Raw genomic sequence first — 19,444 nt, forward strand, 5'->3', positions numbered from 1 at the left:
AAATATACTTTCAAACTATATGATTCAAATAGACTAGTTACTCGTTACAGTCAATCGAGTAATGATTCTTTGACCCTTTCTTTTTTTTTATTTACAACTCTACCTTTCTCAGAAAGAATATTTTACTTTAAAAAAGCTAACTCATTTAATGATTAAATTGAAGCAGTAGCCCTACACCTCTTTCTAACTGAGTTCAGCCTTACTGCATTTCAGATTATTTTGTAAATCCTATACCCTTTCCTCCCTTCCTCCTCCTTGCCTCTCCTTGTCGCATTTCATTTCAAGCTCACATTTTTTTCCCTCCCTCACTCCTCTCCTCCTCCTCATCACCAACTTCATTTGTTTTTAAGTTCTTCTGGTGCAACAATGTAGATCTTCTTCTTTTCAAAGAGTTAACTTCAAGGACAGATTTACTTAAGGTCATTAGAGAAATTGGGGCCTTAACCGCACTTGGAATTGCGGATCAGGCACCGTCGCACATGGAACTGCGGTCGCCGCACATGGAACTGCGGTAGGGAGGGATGAGAGTCTCACTTGGAGCTGCGGTTGACGAGTCGCCGCAATTGGACTTGTGGTTGGCGTTCGACACTTTTGCATGCAACTGCACTTGGAACTGCGGATGAGAATAGCCGCACTTCGACTTGCGGTTTACAGTGACCGCACTTGGAGCTACACTGCTTGTGTTTTTAGGGTTTCTTTTATTACTTTATTTTCTTTTATTATATTTGTTTAAAATTTATAAATTGTATTTCCTTATATTATTTATTATTTAGTATTTTTGATATTTATTTATAGTATTAAATTTGTTTTAAAAATATATGTATGAAATATTAAGTTAGTATATTTAATTTATTTTGGTTAATATTTTATATAGTTTTTTTGTTAATATTTTATATTTATATATTCTGTAAATTTTATTTTTATGTTATATTTTATGATTAAATAATATTGAATATGTTTTTGGAATATCTTTTCATTTTTTGATTTATTTGTTATTTTATTTTAAAGTCAAAAAATAAGAAGAGGAAAGGGATACATGTTGGGCAACAAAATGAGATTTAGGGTTGCTGGTGGTTACGAAATCATTAACTCATCATCCGTTTTTATTTGATTTTAATAAATGGTTTAATAAATGAAGAGCAAATGTGTAAAATGGGAGGTGCAGGAGGAAATTAGTGAGGTGTAGGAGGACTCCTCTACTTACTTTTTACTTTCTTATTTCTTGAAACAATACAAAAATTTACACTTTTATTACCATTTTATCCTTATAATTTGTGTCAAATGAATGTAAAAGTATGTCATGATACTATTTGTCTAATCAAAATTCGTCATCAAAATTATGTTGAACGAAAACCTAATTCTTGGCACATTTTCCTTTTCTTTTTCAAAAAATAAAGGAAAAATATGTAATTCATAAAAAGTAAAATAAATAATAGTTATAATTATAATTTAATTTAAAAAATGCAAATAATAAAATAAAGCAACTTAAAATAAATAAATACTAATTGGTGTTTCATAATTTAATTTGAACATAAATTCTTACTATTAATAATTGATATAAAACTTACTAAATCAGAAATATAAAAATATTTTTAATTAAAGTTATTGTTTCATAGATTATTAATTACAGTTTAAGTAATTAATTAAATAGTCTATTTCATAATTGTTTAGTAAAATTTCAAAATTATTATTAGAGAATAAAAAAATGTAGTTAGAAATTTTGATTCTAAATATGTAAAAATTATATCGAAAAAGTAAAATAAATCTACAAATAAAAATTAACATGGAAAATTTATTTACCATGTTAATTTTTTATGTATTTACTGAAGAGTAATAGATTTAAACAATAATATTTAAAAAAAATTATTTATAATAGTAGAAATTAACATTTAACAATGATATATTTAAATACTTAGAAGATGGATATCATTTTTTTTATATATGTAGAGCTAAGAAAAAATATTAGGCGAAATGGAAAGAAAAGGAAGATATAGTTAAATGAAATAGATTTACATTTTATTGAAATGTGGGTCTTATCATGTAATGTTGGTTGAGTATGTATTGTTTTGTAAGTTAAACAATTTCATCATGTTTTGGTTTACGCAAAAACCATGATTTGAACGAATAATCTAACATTATCCTATGATTCTTTTCGATGCAATTTGGATGAAGAGCTTGAATTTTTTTTCCCAACATTTTGTCACATTGATTTATGTTGTGGATGATTTTTTTCATCAACAACTTGAATTGAACATCGATAACTAATTCATTTTATTTTGTTTATTGTCCATATAATATAATGTTCCAATGATACGAAATAGCTAAATCAAAAGTACACTTGCATGGGATGATTATTGTTTTTAGGGATAATATGTAAAATCACTACCATTATGACTTTTCTTAATAATTACTTATTAGATAAGTCACGCTCTTATATAAATTATAGGACTAACATTTTTGGCATCAGATGGATTTAAAAACATAATAATTTGTTTTATAGATATTTCAACCTTAACATACAACCAACCATGCTTTTAAAATGAATTTTGAATTGAAAAAAAAAATGAACTAAATATGTTTTTAATTTTTATATAAAATTATCTTTTTCTTGTTTTAAAGATCATTTTCATCTTAAATTTTATTGATGAATAAATGTAATTCTGGTAATTAAATATTGTAACATTTATAATATGTGCTGACATGTGAAAATAGAAAATAGAAAAGAGATTATTACAAATGAGTTGAATGAATTATTTTTGCCATTTTTTATGTTTTAACTTTTTTTTTATATATTTTTAAGAGAGTTATTAATATAACAGCATTCTCTATTTTGAATTCTTTTTCAACACATACATACGCACTTGCCCCTCCACCCACCCACCTCACCTATATATTGTTATTTTTTTTATGTCTATATAAACTCTTCTTTCTTGAAATTAGGTTAATTTGTATCCATACATCCGAAATTTATAAATTAGTTTAATGAAATCTTTCTTCTTTTCTTTTTGTTTGTATTTTTTTTCATTTTTTTGTTCGTATTTTTTTCATCAACCTTAAGCTTGTCTTTGGATAAAAAGATGTACTCTAACCACAAACGGATGTATGAATATGTTAGATATCTGTTTCTATGTATTTGAGAATGTTTGTTGGGAAGGTTTGAGAATGATGAATGGAGTGAACCATCTTCATAATTTTGAATAGATGTGCGAGGACATGCTTTCAAGTTATATGGAAAGACAAAAATAGTACTTTGTTTTGATTTGAATTAAAACTGCAACCAAACATACAGATGTGTCCTAGTCAATATAAGATTTTTTTACATTGAATGTTTGAGGAACTCAAACTTTTATTATTGATGTTGCATGGAGCTGAATCAATATAATAATGCAGTAGGTTGAAGGCAGAATCGATTTTACGTCATAGAATCGATTCTGAATCCGAAATCAATTACGCTAAGCTTAGAATCTGAAACTGGAACGATTACCATTATCATTTTTATTTTATATTCATTTTAACTATAAGGGTAAAATAATAATTTAAATATCTTATCTAATATTTTTTTAATTTATTACATTAATTAAATTATTCATAATTTTTTCTTTCAAATTTCTTAATTCAAACAACATCTCCATCGTTTTAAATTCATCTATTCATTCTTCTTCCAATTCTTTCTTCAATTCAAACACTACCTGATAAATAACAGTTGTTTTATCACTTTTTTTTTTCTTTTCAAAGTCTCATTTTAAAAACATTCTTTTTTCTCATATTTGCTTAAACTTTGCAAAACATTGAAGTTGTACAGAATTTTAAATTTGAATAAAAACAAAACAAAAGGTCATTTTGAATAGACTATGACAAAGTGTTTTTTAATTGATTTTTATTTGTAAACAAACATAAACTTGCTTGTATTATATTAAAACATCTAAACAAATATTCACCATTATTTTATGTTAGAGAAATTTTTTAAGAGCTTTTAATTAAGTATAAATAAATATGTAAGACGGACAGACAAATTGATCGGACTAAAATTCATACTAGGAATTACAGGCAAAATATTTACCTGCCCAATATTTTAATTCTCTAATTTTAAATCATATATTTTTATCATGCTTATATAAAAAAACATGGAAAAAAAATAATCACTAGATCATATAGGAATCTGAAATTCTGACTTAGGGAGAAGGCATAGCATAGTGAATAATGTTACAGCATCATAACTGAAAAAGTCTCTACAGCATGCATTGGATGAAAATTATGCAAGGAACAGTTATTCATATAAAGACGACAACGTTTCATTCGTCGTCCCCTTATTAATTTCAAAGATTGAAGGAGAAGCGTTCACTGTCTCACTCCGATTCTACCAATAAGGCGCAAAAAGAAGCCATGGACATCGACGATACGCTATTGGACGAGAAAGCAAGAAGAACGAGAGATCTGCTCGCCAGTTTCTACTCTCCAATCCCTTCAGCGTCCTCCAACAATCCTTTTTCCAAACACATCTCACCCGATGACATCGATTCCTCTTCCTTCCAACCTGATCAGTACATGAAAATCATGGTACATGTAGTTATTCTTTTCTGTTTTCCGAGATTGAATGACATTATACTCTCGTTTACGCTGACGAATGTGACTGTGATCTGTTGACATTAAAACAATCGCTTTGAAGGCGCGAAAGAGCAATTTGGAAGGTCTACTCCAGAAGCACGTTGAAATGGTAGCTGAAATAAAGAATCTAGATACTGACTTGCAAATGCTCGTCTACGAGAATTATAATAAGTTCATCTGCGCTACAGATACTATAAAGAGGTACTGTCTTTTTTATACTTTATTATGATGTTACTTTTCTGTTAAATTTTGCTACTTCACATGCAATTTCCATCGTTACACTGTAATGTGAAAAATTCTCCTATTTTCTCACGTTCATCTTGCTATATATATGTGTGCGTGTGACTTTTTTTTAACGTACGATTTACTTTGGAGAAAAGAAGATCAGAGTAGTTTTTTTTTTCAAACAGGATGAAGAGTAATATTTTAGGGATGGAGGAAAATATGGAACAGCTTCTTGAGAAGGTAAGCATTTACTTATTCATTAAGAGATTGATTGATCGAATATAAAACTAGAAGAGTTTGAGTTTCTTTTATATTTTTAGTAGGGAACTTTTTTAATCCGTTTTGAGATTTATTGTTTTCACTTTTCACTCCTCGAACTTTCTTGCTGTAAAGAAAAAAAAGATGCGCAAAAGTTCATGAGTATTCCACCTTTTTTCCCGGTGCAGATCATGTCTGTACAATCAAGGAGTGATAGCGTTAACACTTCTCTGTGCGAAAATAGGGAGCATATAGAGAAAATGCACCGGACATGCAATCTTCTTCGTAAAGTTCAGGTATCAAAGCAATGACTCTGCCTCACAAAGTTTTTGATGGAATTCATATATTTTTTCCTTACTCGCGAAGGTTATGTTTTATACCATTTTCATCGTTGTGGATGAGCAGTTCATATATGACCTACCTGATAGATTAGGCAAGTGCATCAAGTCCGAGGCCTATGCAGACGCGGTCAGGTTCTACACCGGTTCAATGCCAATTTTTAAGGTCCTGTTTGGCTGATATTATTAATGATTCAACCCGTTTGGCTGCTTCTACGGTTTTATATACCTTTACCTCACACATCGGACAGATTATTTTCCTATAATGTAAAAGTTAGGCCTCAGATGAGATATTTTCTTTTCCTTTTTCCCTCTTTACTAGGCCTATGGAGATTCATCATTCCAAGATTGTAAGCGAGCATCTGAAGAAGCAATAGCTATCATAGTAAAAAATTTGCAGGTATAGTTCTTTTACATTTTTATACATTTTATCTTCAGCTTGGTACATGCCCATTGTAAGATAGAATTTGAGTATGAAACTTATGATAAAATTGGGTTCGATTAGACTAGATTAGCTTGTTCTATCCTTCCTTTCTAAACCAATCTTCTAAACATGATCTAAGAGCTTAAGGAGTGCAGTGAACTCGAAGTCTCTAATAGTATGCTTAGTAGAATAAACAACTGATGGTATGTTTTTGAGAAGTTTTTCTTCATAATTTGACATTTTTTTCTCTAACCAGGGAAAAGTATTTTCAGATTCTGAATCAATGCAAGTGAGAGCCGAGGCTGCAGTTCTCTTGAAACAGTTGAATTTTCCTGTCTGTACTAATCTCTTTTCCTTGAAACAACATTTTGTACCGTGTTAACTGTTGAGGTTTTGTTTATTTTTCAATATTTGCAATAAATGGGGAAAATTATATTCTTGTGCAAAAATCCATTTTCTCTTGCATTTTGTAAGAGTTGCAGGGATCGATAAGTTTTCAGTTTATTAACAGGTGGACTATTTGAAGACAAAGCTACTGGAGAAGTTGGAGCTTTCGCTTACAGACGTGCAGATTATCCCTGAAGTAATGAAGAATGAGTATCCCTCTGTTCACGAGGTAAGCAGTTCAGAGTATTATCCTTTGTCTAATGCACTTTTCTTCAAAATCTTCATGTTTTTATTGTTAGTAGTGGGTTAGAAGTGGACTTTAAGCCTAACTCAACCTCACAAAACCGGCTTGTAAGGTAAGGTTTGCACCTCACTTATATATTATAATTTAGCCTTATCTCTAGTCGATGTGGGACTTCCAACACACCCCCTTCACGCCGAGGTATAGACATCTCGTGTGTGATAGTAGAAATTGGGTGGCCCAATGACGGTCCGATAGCGGGTGGAATAGAAGAATAGAATGCCCACTTAGAACTCGCTAGGATAGGCTCTATGGCTCTGATACCATGTTAGTAGTGGGTTTTAAGCCTAACTCAACCCCACAAAACCGGCTTGTAAGAATAATTCTGATGTATTATTTCAAAGAGTAGAGTACCATATATATATATACATTTAAGGATCCTATAATCCTTCATCTATTAAAGGAATGACAGGTGCACAAATCTGCACAAATTATAATAATATCTAAATTATAACTAACACAATATTTGATTGCCTAATATCCTTTAATACACTAGTACAAAATGTGCTTTTAAACTCGCACAATAGACCTCGGTTTACACCAAACCGCTGTCTATTCAGACACGGTGGCAGTTTTATAATTAACGAGACCTTATAGGCCTCGGTTCAGACTTGACCGGTGTCAAAAAGGGTTACTACTTCGGTTGTGAAAGCAACTGGTGCCTAATTAGTGGTTTCTGACACGGTTAAGAAAAACCGGTGCATATACTGCCTCGGGCCAGAAGGACCGAGGCATATAACCCTCTTATTTCCCCAAATATTTTCCCCAATTTGAACGAAAACCTACCCTCACTCTCGCCTCCCTCGCTCTCGCGCCTCCCTCCCCTCACCTCGCCTCCCTCTCGCTCTCGCGCCTCCCTCCCCTCACCTCGCCTCCCTCTCGCTCTCGCGCCTCCCTCTCGCTCTCGCGCCTCCCTCCCCTCACCTCGCCTCCCTCGCTCTCGCGCCTCCCTCTCGCTCTCGCGCCTCCCTCCCCTCCCCTCGCCTCCCTCTCGCTCTCGCGCCTCTCTCCCCTCGGTCTCGCTCCGTCACTCTCTCGCTGGCTCGCTCCGTCGCTCTCTCGGTCTCCAAAATCTCCTGCGAGTGCGTCGCCTCTGGAGGGAAGAGCAAGCGGTGATGGTGCGTCAATGGTGGCGGCGGTGATAGTGGTGGTGGTGGTGGTCAGATTAGGGTTTTTCTGATGTTGATGGTGGTGGTGCGAATCTGAGATTAGGGTCAGATTGGGGTAAAATTAGGGTCAGATCTGATGTTGCCTGTGTTAACTTTTCTGTGTTAATTTGCTTGAGGCACCAAAATTAAATTCCTGTGTTAATTTGCCATCATTTTCAAAGCAAGCTAATGTGTTCAGATCTACAAAAAGGGGTGAGGGTTTTGCTTAATCTGAGTTCTCTCCTTGTTCAAAAACCCTACTGATAATGCATAACGGAAAATAAAAATAAAAAAAAGACCCTACTGCCTCGGTTTAGCCTCCAACCGAGGCAGTAGAAGGAGAAGAACAATCTCGGTTCTGATAACCGAGGCCGAATCGTACCGTTTTTTGTCTCGTTCCAGAACCGAGGCATAAAGTTGATCACTTTTTACCTCGTCTGAATATGCCTCGGTTCAAAAACCGGTGCCTATTAGCAAATTTAACCGGTGCCATTTCCTTTAAATGTACTAGTGATAGAATATTTGGCATATCTTAACACCCCCACTCAAGTTGGTGCATGGATATCACACATTCCCAACTTGAATAGAGACTCATTAAACAATCTTCTTGATACTCCTTTGGTGAGAACATCAGCCAACTGCAATTCTGATCTTACAAAAGGAAATGAAATTATTCCAACTTCAAGCTTCTCTTTGATGAAATGTCTATCAATCTCCACATGCTTTGTTCTATCATGTTGCACAGGATTGTGAGCAATTGCTATAGCCGAAGTATTGTCACAGTACAAACTCATAGCTTCATTTTGTGTAAAGCCCAAATCTGATAGCACATTTTTAGTCCACAAAAGTTCACATACACCTAGTGCCATGCCTCTGAATTCTGCTTCAACACTAGATCTTGCTACTACAGGTTGTTTTTTACTCCTCCAAGTTACAAGATTCCCTCCTACAAAGGTAAAGTATCCAGAGGTAGATCTTCTATCATCTTTTGAACCTGCCCAATCTGCATCAGTGTACCCTTCTACCTTTAAGTTTTCATGATTTGAGAACAAAATTCCTTTTCCAGGAGCGGACTTCAAATATCTCAAAATCCTTTCAACAACATCCATATGAAGCTTTCGTGGGTCATGCATAAATTGACTAACAACATTCACTGCATAGGTGATATCTGGACGTGTATGGCACAAATAAATTAATTTTCCTACCAGCCTTTGGTATCTTCCTCTGTCTATGCTTGCTGAATCTGAGCATTGAAAGAGTTTATGATTTTGTTCAATTGGTGTATCAGCTGGTTTACTCCCAAGCAGCCCAGTTTCCGACAGTAAATCAATAGTATATTTTCTTTGGCATAGAAAAATACCATGTTTTGATCTAGCTACTTCAATACCCAAAAAATATTTGAGGTTTCCAAGTTGTTTCATCTCAAATTCAGATGCAAGGTATTGTTGTAAACTAGAAATCTCATCTTGGTCATTTCTTGTAACAATCATGTCATCTACATATATAATCAAAGCTGTAATTTTTTCTTTTCCTCTCTTAAAAAATAAGGTGTGATCAGAGTTACTTGCTCTATAGCCAAAAGCCTTCATAGACTTGGTAAACCTTCCAAACCATGCTCTTGGAGATTGTTTTAATCCATATAGAGCCTTCTTTAATTTGCAAACCTTCATTCCAATTGAATCAGTCATGCCTAGTGGAGAATCCATATAAATTTCTTCTGAAATTTCTCCGTGTAGGAAAACATTTTTCACATCAAATTGTAGAAGAGGCCAATCTTGGTTTGCAGCTAGCGACAAAAGTATTCTCACAGTATTGAGTTTGGCTACTGGTGTGAACGTCTCTTGGTAATCTACACCATAAGATTGAGTGTAACCTTTAGCCACAAGTCGTGCTTTATACCTCTCAATAGTTCCATCAGCTTTATGCTTAATTGTAAAGACCCATTTACAGCCCACAGTTTTCTTCCCTTTTGGTAAGGACACAAGATCCCAAGTGTTGTTTTTTTCTAAAGCTGCCATCTCCTCAACCATTGCTTCGGCCCATCTAGGATCTGCCAAAGCTTCCTGTACATTACTAGGAATAGAAATTGAAGATAATTGAGATACAAATGATGCATATGACTGAGATAACCTGTGAGATGACACATATTTACTAATGGGATATTTAACTTTGGCTTGGAGGTCTGGTTCATATTTAACTGGAGGTTGACCACGGTTAGAACGAGGTGGAAGAATATATTGAGCAGTAGTAGACTCAGTGTTTGGTGTGCTGGTGGTCTCACGCAGACAAGAATCAATTCCATCTAAATTAGTATTATCAGAGATAGGATCAGAAGGTACCTTTGAAGAGTCAAGTTGAACCTGTGGAGAAGATTGAGCCAATTGGTTATGATCAGAAGACACTGTATTATCCAGAAAAGAAGGGTCCATATTTAGGATTGGCTCACTTCCTGCAGAATGATCCTCACACAATAATTTATCTTCACAATCAAACATACCAACATCATGATTATGCACTTCACTTTCATTGCCTCCCTGAAGTGGAGAATCAACATAAAAAAATCCATGCTCATTAAATGTCACATCCATAGAAATATAAAATTTCCTTGATGGTGGATGGTAAGCACGGTAACCTTTTTGAGTTGATCCATACCCAACAAAAACACATTTGATCGCTCGTTCTTCAAGCTTTGTACGTTGATGTGGGTGTAAGTGAACATATATAACACATCCAAAAATATGAGGTGGTAAATAAACTATGGGAGGAAGGATACAATGATCAGACAACACATCAAAAGGCCTTCGAAAGTTAAGCACACTAGAAGGAGTTCGATTAATTAAATAAACGGCAGAGCTCACAGCCTCACCCCATAAATGAGATGGGACATTACCATCTATCAAAAGTGATCTTGTCACCCCTAATATATGTCTATTTTTCCTCTCAGCCACTCCATTTTGTTGTGGTGAATAAGGACATGTAGTTTGATGCAAGATGCCTTTAGAGTTCATGAACTCTATTAATTCAGTCTTAAAATATTCTCCTCCATTGTCTGATCGAATGACCTTAATAGATGTGTTAAATTGTGTAACAATAAAATGATAGAAGGAACGAACCACATCACACACATCACTTTTATATTTAAGCAAATATACCCAGGTTACCCGAGTACAATCATCAACAAAACTGATAAACCATTTTTTTCCATTATGTGTATATTGCGGGGCAGGGCCCCAAACATCTGTGTGAATTAATGAAAAAGAAAAATTAGTTTTGTTATTGCTTAAAGGAAACACAACACGATGATTTTTAAATAACCAAAAGAGGGATGTCCCAACCGTCCGAATCGATAAGGAGGGTGAGAGGGATATAGTACCTATATTCAATAGGAGATGAGACTCCATTGGCATTAATAATAACAGTTTTAGAACAATTAGTAAATATTTAATGAAAAAAGGCACTGATTCCTATAACTTAGAGGATATCAGTGTTAGCTCTTGATACCATGTTAGTAGTGGGTTTTAAGCCTAACTCAACCCCACAAAACCGGCTTGTAAGGTGAGGTTTGCACCCACTTATAAACTAAGAATTGACCTTATTTCTAGTCGATATGGGACTTCCAACATTTATTTGCTATACTATTGCTATCTTTGTTCGCTTAAGATTTTGTTCAAATGCCACGTTGTGTGCGGCTCTTGTATGTAGCTCTTATCAAATGGTCATTGTTTAGGTCATCCGTCCCCTTGGTGACAACACACAAACAACATTAAGATTATTTGTCTTAGAAAAGCGTCTATGGTAAGATATGGTTTGGTGAAGCGATACGGGGATGAGATAGTTATGTTGGGTATTAAATTCTTGTAGAATATATATAATTTCTCACAATATTTGGGAATATAGGTGATTCATGTGCAGAGAAAGGATATCAGTGGCTAACAATGATTAAGTAGTGGACATAATATCTATGATTAATGCTGTCAAAATAATTTTATAATTTTAGTATTCGCACATTGCTTAAAAATGTCAGTAAATATTCTCAATATCAAGATAAAAATAAAGGTCAATGCTTTGAACTGTATTACCCAGTATTAATTCCATTACGGCTCTCTTATTCCAATTAATTGAGATACCAAATGACAATGATAAACTTCAAAAAAGTAACTAACAAGTTATTGGTTTTTGTAATAAAAACAAACTAAAACTTTTGAAGCAACAAATATTTTGAAAGGGAGTAGAGAGTATTTCTTATTATTAGATGAATTTTACTACAAACTTCAAATTCATAGAATCACCCATCCTGCAATTAAGTGAGACAAAGGTTTTGTCATTGTAATCCTTCTGTTAAAAAACAATTATTGGGTGAAAGGGTGTTGCTTCATGCCATGTTTTACTTTTATTTTTTCATATATGATATATCTTCGTTGGTAGTTATGGTTAGATGACTGATGAATTAAGCGTACGGTTCTGTCCCTATTTCCTAACACAGGCAGCCATTAACGAGTTCGTGGAGGCCCTTCGTGCATTTCGAGTAATATTTCCAGATTCAGAAAAGCAATTAGTTAAACTTGCTCAAGACCTGCTGACCAAGTTAGGATCTTTACGTTACAATGCAAAGTACCGTTAAATTTAATACATTACATAAAATTTTCATTATATGCAAATTAATATTTTAATTGTTATTCAGGTACTTTGTAATTATAGAAGCGTATGTGATGACACGGATTTGTTCGGAAGATCTACTTGGCGTTCTTAGTAAGTAGTTTGATTATGTTACTACATCACTCATTGATATGTTAATGTAATTTCTTACATTAACAAAACACACTTGTTTTCATTTTTCAATTCATATTAGTTTTTTTATAACCATCAAAGAAAACTTATTATGATTCTTGTAGGAATGATTTTGTGTAATGATAGTTGTTTTGTTAAAAAAGATAGCCAAGTTTAAAAGGGATGAATTGAACTCCCTTCGTAATTTTAAAAAATCTTTGAAATTTAGAATGAAAAGGTTTATAAACTAAATTTGATCAAAGGATTTAATATTATCATTTTCCAGATATTTGAAATCTGCTTAATCACCAAAGTAGAAATATCAAGTTATGCTATTGTATGCGTGAATAAAAGTTACACAAAACTGATTGATTCAATTAAAATGCAGAAACAAGAAGAACCAAAAACTAAGATAATTCACTAAACAAAATTAAATTGAGTAGAGAAGAAGAATTGCATACAGGCTTTTTTATGCTAATTCACTCTTCACAGAGCTACATTTAGTTTGCCTAGCCACAATAACCAGGCTTCCATTGAACAAAAAGTTTACAAACACTTAAGAAACAAGAACACCCAAGAACATCACTCATGCACCCTACAAAATCTATTATTGACAGCAATAACACTATGTTACTGAGCTGTCAATGGAAAATTTATTCAGAAACAACTAAACACACAAGAAACAAAAAACAAGGAATAATATTGCTTGATTACACAAATCAGTACATATCAACATAGTTTCAGGTGAGAAGAACTCAGTTTCCTTTTTCAAAATGATTAATGCTCCAAGAAACTAGTTTCTGCCTATAAATAACTCTTTCAAGATTGCAAAGAATTTTAAAAATTTTTGCTCAGAAGTTGTATCAAAAGAAGTCAGAGTAAGAGAGTTAATAAATTCAAATGGTTCATTTTAATATGTTAATTTCATTCACTAGTAAAATTAATAGATTAAAACTATGTTTTAACAAATTAAAATAGACTAGTCTAAACCTTCTGAATGCAAAATAAAAAGTTTAATATACTAAAAAGTGGTTTTAATATATTAAAAACTTCTCCTCAGAACTGATCATGATTCTAAGTAATTTTAATAAATTAGAATGAATATTTAATCAATTAAAATGTTATCTTTCAAATAGATAAGAACACTTTAATATATTAAAATAATCTCTTTAATCAATTAAATTCTTCTTATTACCAAATTAAGATCAAAAGTACTTTCAAGTGACTTTCTAAATTCATTTATCAGATTAAATCATAAAAATGAAACTCAGCGAAGATATGCTCTGATCTAAGCAACTACTTCTAATGAAAATACATTTTCTAAACATCCAAGTCTTTACTCTTCAATCTTCAAAAGACAAGATAAATTCTCTAAACATCCAAGTCTTTAGTCTTCAATCTTCAAGACAAGATATGTTTTGACAAGGTTAGATTAATGAAATCTTCACACATCTTCATCAAATTGTGTACAGTAAAGCAGGAACCTCAATAATGTCAACATGTTTAACATCAACGTATGCAATGCGTTTTTTCTATTCTATTTGATGATTTATTGCAACAGAGTGCACACTCAATGATATCTTGTATAATGCGTTAGACTTTTAAGGAAAATCTCGTCATGATCTCCATTTATTGCAGCTGGATAGACATTTGCTAAATCAAATTAATTAAAAGAGATATCTTCTATAATATCATGCTTTTATAACGCTATAATTGTGTTCTCAAGAAATATTTTCAAAGCTAACATTAATATAAACAGTTTTTGGATCTGATTTTGTTGTTTTCAAATGTGTAATTTCACTTGGGAACAGGAGTTATCTGGAATGACGTGCTCCGATTGGTTGAAGTCTTAGAGGATATATCTCTCTCAAATCATTCCCTCGAGGTCATCTATCAATGTTATTAGCTCCACTTTGACTTTAATCAATAAATTTTGCTTTTCAACTCAGCATTCTCTTTTTCTTTTCACAATACAATCCCAATGAAAGTTCCAGTTCAAAAAAGGATATTCATCCAAAACATTTCCAGGCTACCAAGAATGCTGTCAAGCTGTATATTAGAAGTGCATTTTTTCATCTAATGCAAGACATCTCAGGTTAGTTCATAGGAAACATCTGATTTTTAAAAGCGAAAAAGTTGAAATGTTTACATTGTCATACTATGGGTGAAAGGAGACATAAAATCCTTAGACTCTCTATGTTAACGATCATAAGCACAAAATGGACAATATTACGTTGTCAGGGTTTCTAGTCTTATAAAGTTTGAAGTTTAATATTGGCTGATTTGATTTGGCCACAAAAATAGTTAACAAACAATGTGTAATAGCCATTCTCTGAGTTAGCTTCTGTTTGGTAGATCACCTCTTAAAAGTGCTGAAACGGGGCGGAGCAGAGGAGTACTCATTGGAAGTTGCCTTAGATGCTAGCATCAAAGCAGTTTACGACGGAGGCAGCAACGTTTTGCTGGTAAACACATTGATGTACCTAGACACGTAGAAACAAGATCATATTTATGCATGTATAAACACATAATATCATTGTTAAAAAAACTCAGATTATTTGTGTTTTGTGTTGTTTAATATATGTTTAATCTTTCCCTCGATTATTTCAGGATATCCACAAAATTCTAGATGACAACTTAGAGATTGTAGATAAACTAAGAGAGTTAATAATTGATTGGGTTCAACAAGGATATCAAAATTTTTTTAGGGCACTTGAGGTTCAGTTCCTTTCGTTTTTAGTAAGAAACAATTCTTCAGCTACTCAAAGTCATGGTTTGGAGGGAGCTCAAGGTGACAAAGCCTTTCCTCGCCTTGCTCTGGTGTTGGCCCAACTGTCTGCTTTTATTGGACAAACTGCCATACCAAAAATCACCGAGGCAAGGTTTCACTTGATTGCCTTGTATTTGATATTTAATTCCTTGAAATGGAATAATTATTTGGTTAAATTTCCTTTCATTGTTTTGTAATGTATGCCTGAAAAATTGCCTTGCGATGTTCAGGATTTAGCAGCTTCCTTTTGTCGTGGAAGTGCTGGAGGTTATGACTATGTACTGTCCTTTGTTCCTGGAGTGATCTCTCAAAAATTTAGGGCAGCTGGTGAAAAGTTCTTGCAGCTGGTATATTTTAAACTCCATAATTTGTTGCAAAATAACAGCAACTTCACACCCTTCCTCGTTCTTACTCCTCCATTGCTTAATAACATATAGTTATATCAAAGCCTGTTCTTTATTTTGAAGCTTGGTTTCCGCAAAATGTTCTGCCCGACAATATTTTTCTTTCCAAAGAAAGAGGATATTCAATATGGATATCCGTGTATAGCTTTGGCCAGTATTATGATAAGTACCAAGAACTAATTCATTTTTAAAACTAGTTATTTGAAGGAAAACTAAACACTCAAATATATATGGCGTTTTTCTTACAATGAAAAGGAAAAGTTACCGGAAACCTAAATGTTAAGTCAGCAACACTTCCAAATGCCATACGAATGAGATAACCATGGTAAAAGAAAACTTTAGAGGAAGGAAGACGGAACCCACCAACACACCCTCTCCTTACTATTTCCCTGCCTCGAGTATCAGTTCCAACTCCACACAAAATCATGCAAGTTAGTTATTTTCTCACTAAAGCTCTTCCTCCTTTCTGCAGAAACAACACGTTAGCAGATGGCATAACAGAAACCCTGGTCATTACTTTCCTACCCTGTTTCATTTGACCTCATTTTGTAAAATAATTCAAACAACGAAACGTAGTGTCTTTCTATTCTTTTCAAACAAATCAGGACATAGCTCTAGGGATTTCGCGTCTAAGTGAACAAATTAGTTGCCTAACTTTATTCATGTTTCTGTGTTGTGTCACTCTTTCTTGATTGCTTTTGTTTTAAGCTCAAGGGGAATCCATATCTGATACTCTTATTGCTGTATGTACCTTAAATATTTTTACCCTTATACCTCTTCCTTTTTCTTAATAGAGTCTCCTCTATTAAAATAGCAATGTACAAGTTTAGTAGCCTTTACAGATTCTTTATTTTATTCTTTTTAGTACATAAATATGAGAACTCAGAGAATATCACTTCTCCTGAAGAAGAGGTTTGCCACACCCAATTGGGTTAAGGTACGTATGTTCTGCCTTTTGTTTCAAAAATAAAAATACCAATTTTATCTTTGAAAGAATTTGAAAATGAAGTCGTTGCTTTGCTTTGTTTGCACAGCACAAGGAACCGAGAGAAGTTCATATGTGTGTTGATTTATTTCTACAAGAGGTGGGTACTTTCAAATCAAATGCTGTTTTTCTTTTGTCTTTTCCGTCTTTTAAGTTGTTCTGATTTGTTTGAGGATTGTACTCGAATAGTGATTTTTTAAAATTTTTTTATTAGTGTTTAATACTTACATTTTTTTATCTTGATGTTACAGCTCAAAATTACAGGTAATGAAGTGAAGCAGATTTTGCCTCAAGATTTGACGAAGCACCGAAGAGCTGATAGTAACGGGAGCTCTGCTTCATCAAGAAGCAACTCTTTCCGGGAGGAGAAGGAGAAGTTGAGTCGCTCTAATATTCAGAAGGGAAGGAGCCAACAGCTTTTGGAAACACACCTAGCCAAGCTGTTTAAACAAAAGGTTGAAATTTTCACAAAAGTAGAATATACACAGGTATTTAACAACCATCATGTTAGTGATGCAAAATTTAAATAATTCCTTCATGATTCAAAAATGTCAATATATGAGTTTCAATTTGTAAAAATAGATATAATTTAGTATTATTTATTAAAAAATTGATGTAATTTAATTTTTTATATTAAATTTCTTTAAAAATATCAAAGGGTTTTCATCAAAATTGATAGTAAGATTACATTAATTATATTAACAAAACTAACCATCCTCTTCAATATTGATGAAAAATATTTGATTCATTTTAAAAAATTCAACAGAAATAACTAAATTACATCAACATTTCACAAATTATACCAAATTAAATCGATTTTCACAAATCAAAACTAAAAAAAATTAAAGAACCAATCTAATATTTTTAGATGAAAATAAAAATCAAATAGGTGATTAAATATTCAAATAATTGGTTGCAAACAACTTTTAATCAATATTTGCTTGCAAACTGCAGGAATCAGTGGTTATGACCATTGTTAAATTGTGCCTTAAAAGTTTACAAGAATATGCTAGGCTCCAGACTTTTAACCGGAGTGGATTTCAGCAAATTCAATTGGATATTCAGTTCTTGAGGACTCCATTGAAAGAAATAGTTGAAGATGAGGCTGCAATGGACTTCTTGCTTGATGAGGTTGGAGAAAATAGTGGTTCACCTACTTTCTTTTCATTTCATTATTTATTTGTTATTTTATTTTACTGTATTTGTGAACAGGTGATTGTTGCCGCTGTAGAGCGATGCCTTGATCCAATTCCTTTGGAGCTCCCCATATTGGATAGACTTATACAGGCAAAACTGGCACAACATAAGGAATTCGATTTAATCTCTCCATAGTCATTTTGTTAACCAGGACACCAAGTTTTCCCATCATTCTTTTTTGATAAATTTAATATTCAACCAGTTATTCTACTATGAATTTAATATTTAATTAGAATTAGCTTTGTATTGAAAAAGTAAATGTTTATTTTATGTAATTAAATATAAAAATTAAACGTGAGTTTTGTTTGACAGGATACCTTATTCATGATAAACTATAACATGAAAAAGAAAACTATTGAAACTACTTGGGTTTGTTGGATCTAACATGAAAAAGAAAAGTTGTTTACTCATTCTTATTTTTTATATGAAAATTTATTAAATAACAATTAATTTGGGATGAAATATAGTTAATCATGACTAAGTTAAACATTGTTTTATAAACAGATAAAAAAAATTCTTATTGACTAAAAATTATTAGTATCTAAAATATTTTCTATTATTAATAAATTTATAATTAATTTATGAATTAAAAGTTAAATTGATTTCTAATTTATTAATAATATAAATAAATTTAAATACTATTTTTTAAAATTTATATTATAATGTTTAATTTAGACATGATTTTTTTTCTAAATTAATTGTTATTTAATTATTTTCTTCTAATGATCGGTAAATAAATTACATTTTTAACTAATTATAAATTATCTTAAATATATTTTTGTAAAATAATTATTAAAAGAAAATAGTATCTATATATGTGAGTTTATCATTAGATAAAAAATTATTGTTTTCTTTAATATTAATGTACTCAGACTATATTCATCCTTAGATATATACCATACATAATATATAATATGTAAGGTATAATATTATCACGTGTAATACATTTAAGGTCTACATATAATATAATGATAAAATTTATATATAATAGAAAAAACATCTATAATAAATATAGTATATGAAAATGTTTTAAGGAGTAATTTACACACATATAAAAATAATTAAGCATTATATAAATTTTTGTACTCATCATGTTATTTTATATCTGTGTATGTAATGATTTTGACATGTAAATTTAAAATAGATGATTATTAATTAAAATATTAAAAAGCAATAGTCACTATTCAATTGCCTTCCAAATAAAATATATGAATAATAATTATAATTTTAAAGTCTTATACTTTTTTTAAAATATTAAGAAAAAATTACGAGAACAAAAATTGACTTAGTTAAATACTATAAATTTAGGAAAAACAAGGAATACATTTGAGAAAATTATATGTAATTTATATTTAAATATAATCTAGTTTTTATCATGTTATCGTTGTTTTAATTTATTAAATAGTTTTCTGAATCAATATAAATAATTCAAATATTATACGTTAAAAATAATAATTTAATGTAATTAAATAAAAAAAATTATATCTATTTATTTATAAAGTTTAAAACAAAATATATTAAAATTTAAAGTTTAAGAAAAAACAAAAGTTATTTTCACGTTATAATTTTAAAATTAAAAATATATTTAACGTATCATTCTAATAATTTTTTAGTTCTTAATATAGTATTATAAAA

General features: G+C 31.8%; 1 protein-coding gene across 1 annotated transcript; it reads left to right on the forward strand.

Moving 5' to 3' along the window:
- Window positions 1-4,313: 4,313 nt before the first annotated feature.
- On the forward strand, window positions 4,314-18,005 carry LOC108329672 (vacuolar protein sorting-associated protein 51 homolog). The gene is made up of 20 exons (XM_017564003.2): window positions 4,314-4,557; window positions 4,667-4,806; window positions 5,016-5,070; window positions 5,277-5,384; window positions 5,494-5,592; window positions 5,749-5,826; window positions 6,107-6,184; window positions 6,362-6,466; window positions 12,170-12,270; window positions 12,368-12,435; window positions 14,265-14,338; window positions 14,482-14,548; window positions 14,809-14,918; window positions 15,064-15,330; window positions 15,454-15,570; window positions 16,493-16,564; window positions 16,662-16,712; window positions 16,864-17,100; window positions 17,567-17,743; window positions 17,825-18,005. Exons 1-20 carry the CDS (start codon window positions 4,384-4,386, stop codon window positions 17,942-17,944), a joined length of 2,298 nt encoding a protein of 765 aa, XP_017419492.1. The 5' UTR covers window positions 4,314-4,383; the 3' UTR covers window positions 17,945-18,005.
- Window positions 18,006-19,444: the final 1,439 nt, after the last annotated feature.

The sequence above is a fragment of the Vigna angularis genome, chromosome 2 (genome assembly GCF_016808095.1).
Source record: "Vigna angularis cultivar LongXiaoDou No.4 chromosome 2, ASM1680809v1, whole genome shotgun sequence".
Classification (NCBI taxonomy): Eukaryota; Viridiplantae; Streptophyta; class Magnoliopsida; order Fabales; family Fabaceae; genus Vigna; species Vigna angularis.

What these genes read in the sequence shown, in the direction of transcription:
- LOC108329672 (XM_017564003.2), top strand. Translation starts at nt 4,384, where the DNA reads ATGGACATCGACGATACGCTATTGGACGAGAAAGCAAGAAGAACGAGA. An exon ending in TGAAACAGTTGAATTTTCCT is followed by an intron (nt 6,185 to 6,361) that starts GTCTGTACTAAT and finishes GTTTATTAACAG; the next exon opens with GTGGACTATTTGAAGACAAA. An exon ending in TCTCAAATCATTCCCTCGAG is followed by an intron (nt 14,339 to 14,481) that starts GTCATCTATCAA and finishes AAACATTTCCAG; the next exon opens with GCTACCAAGAATGCTGTCAA.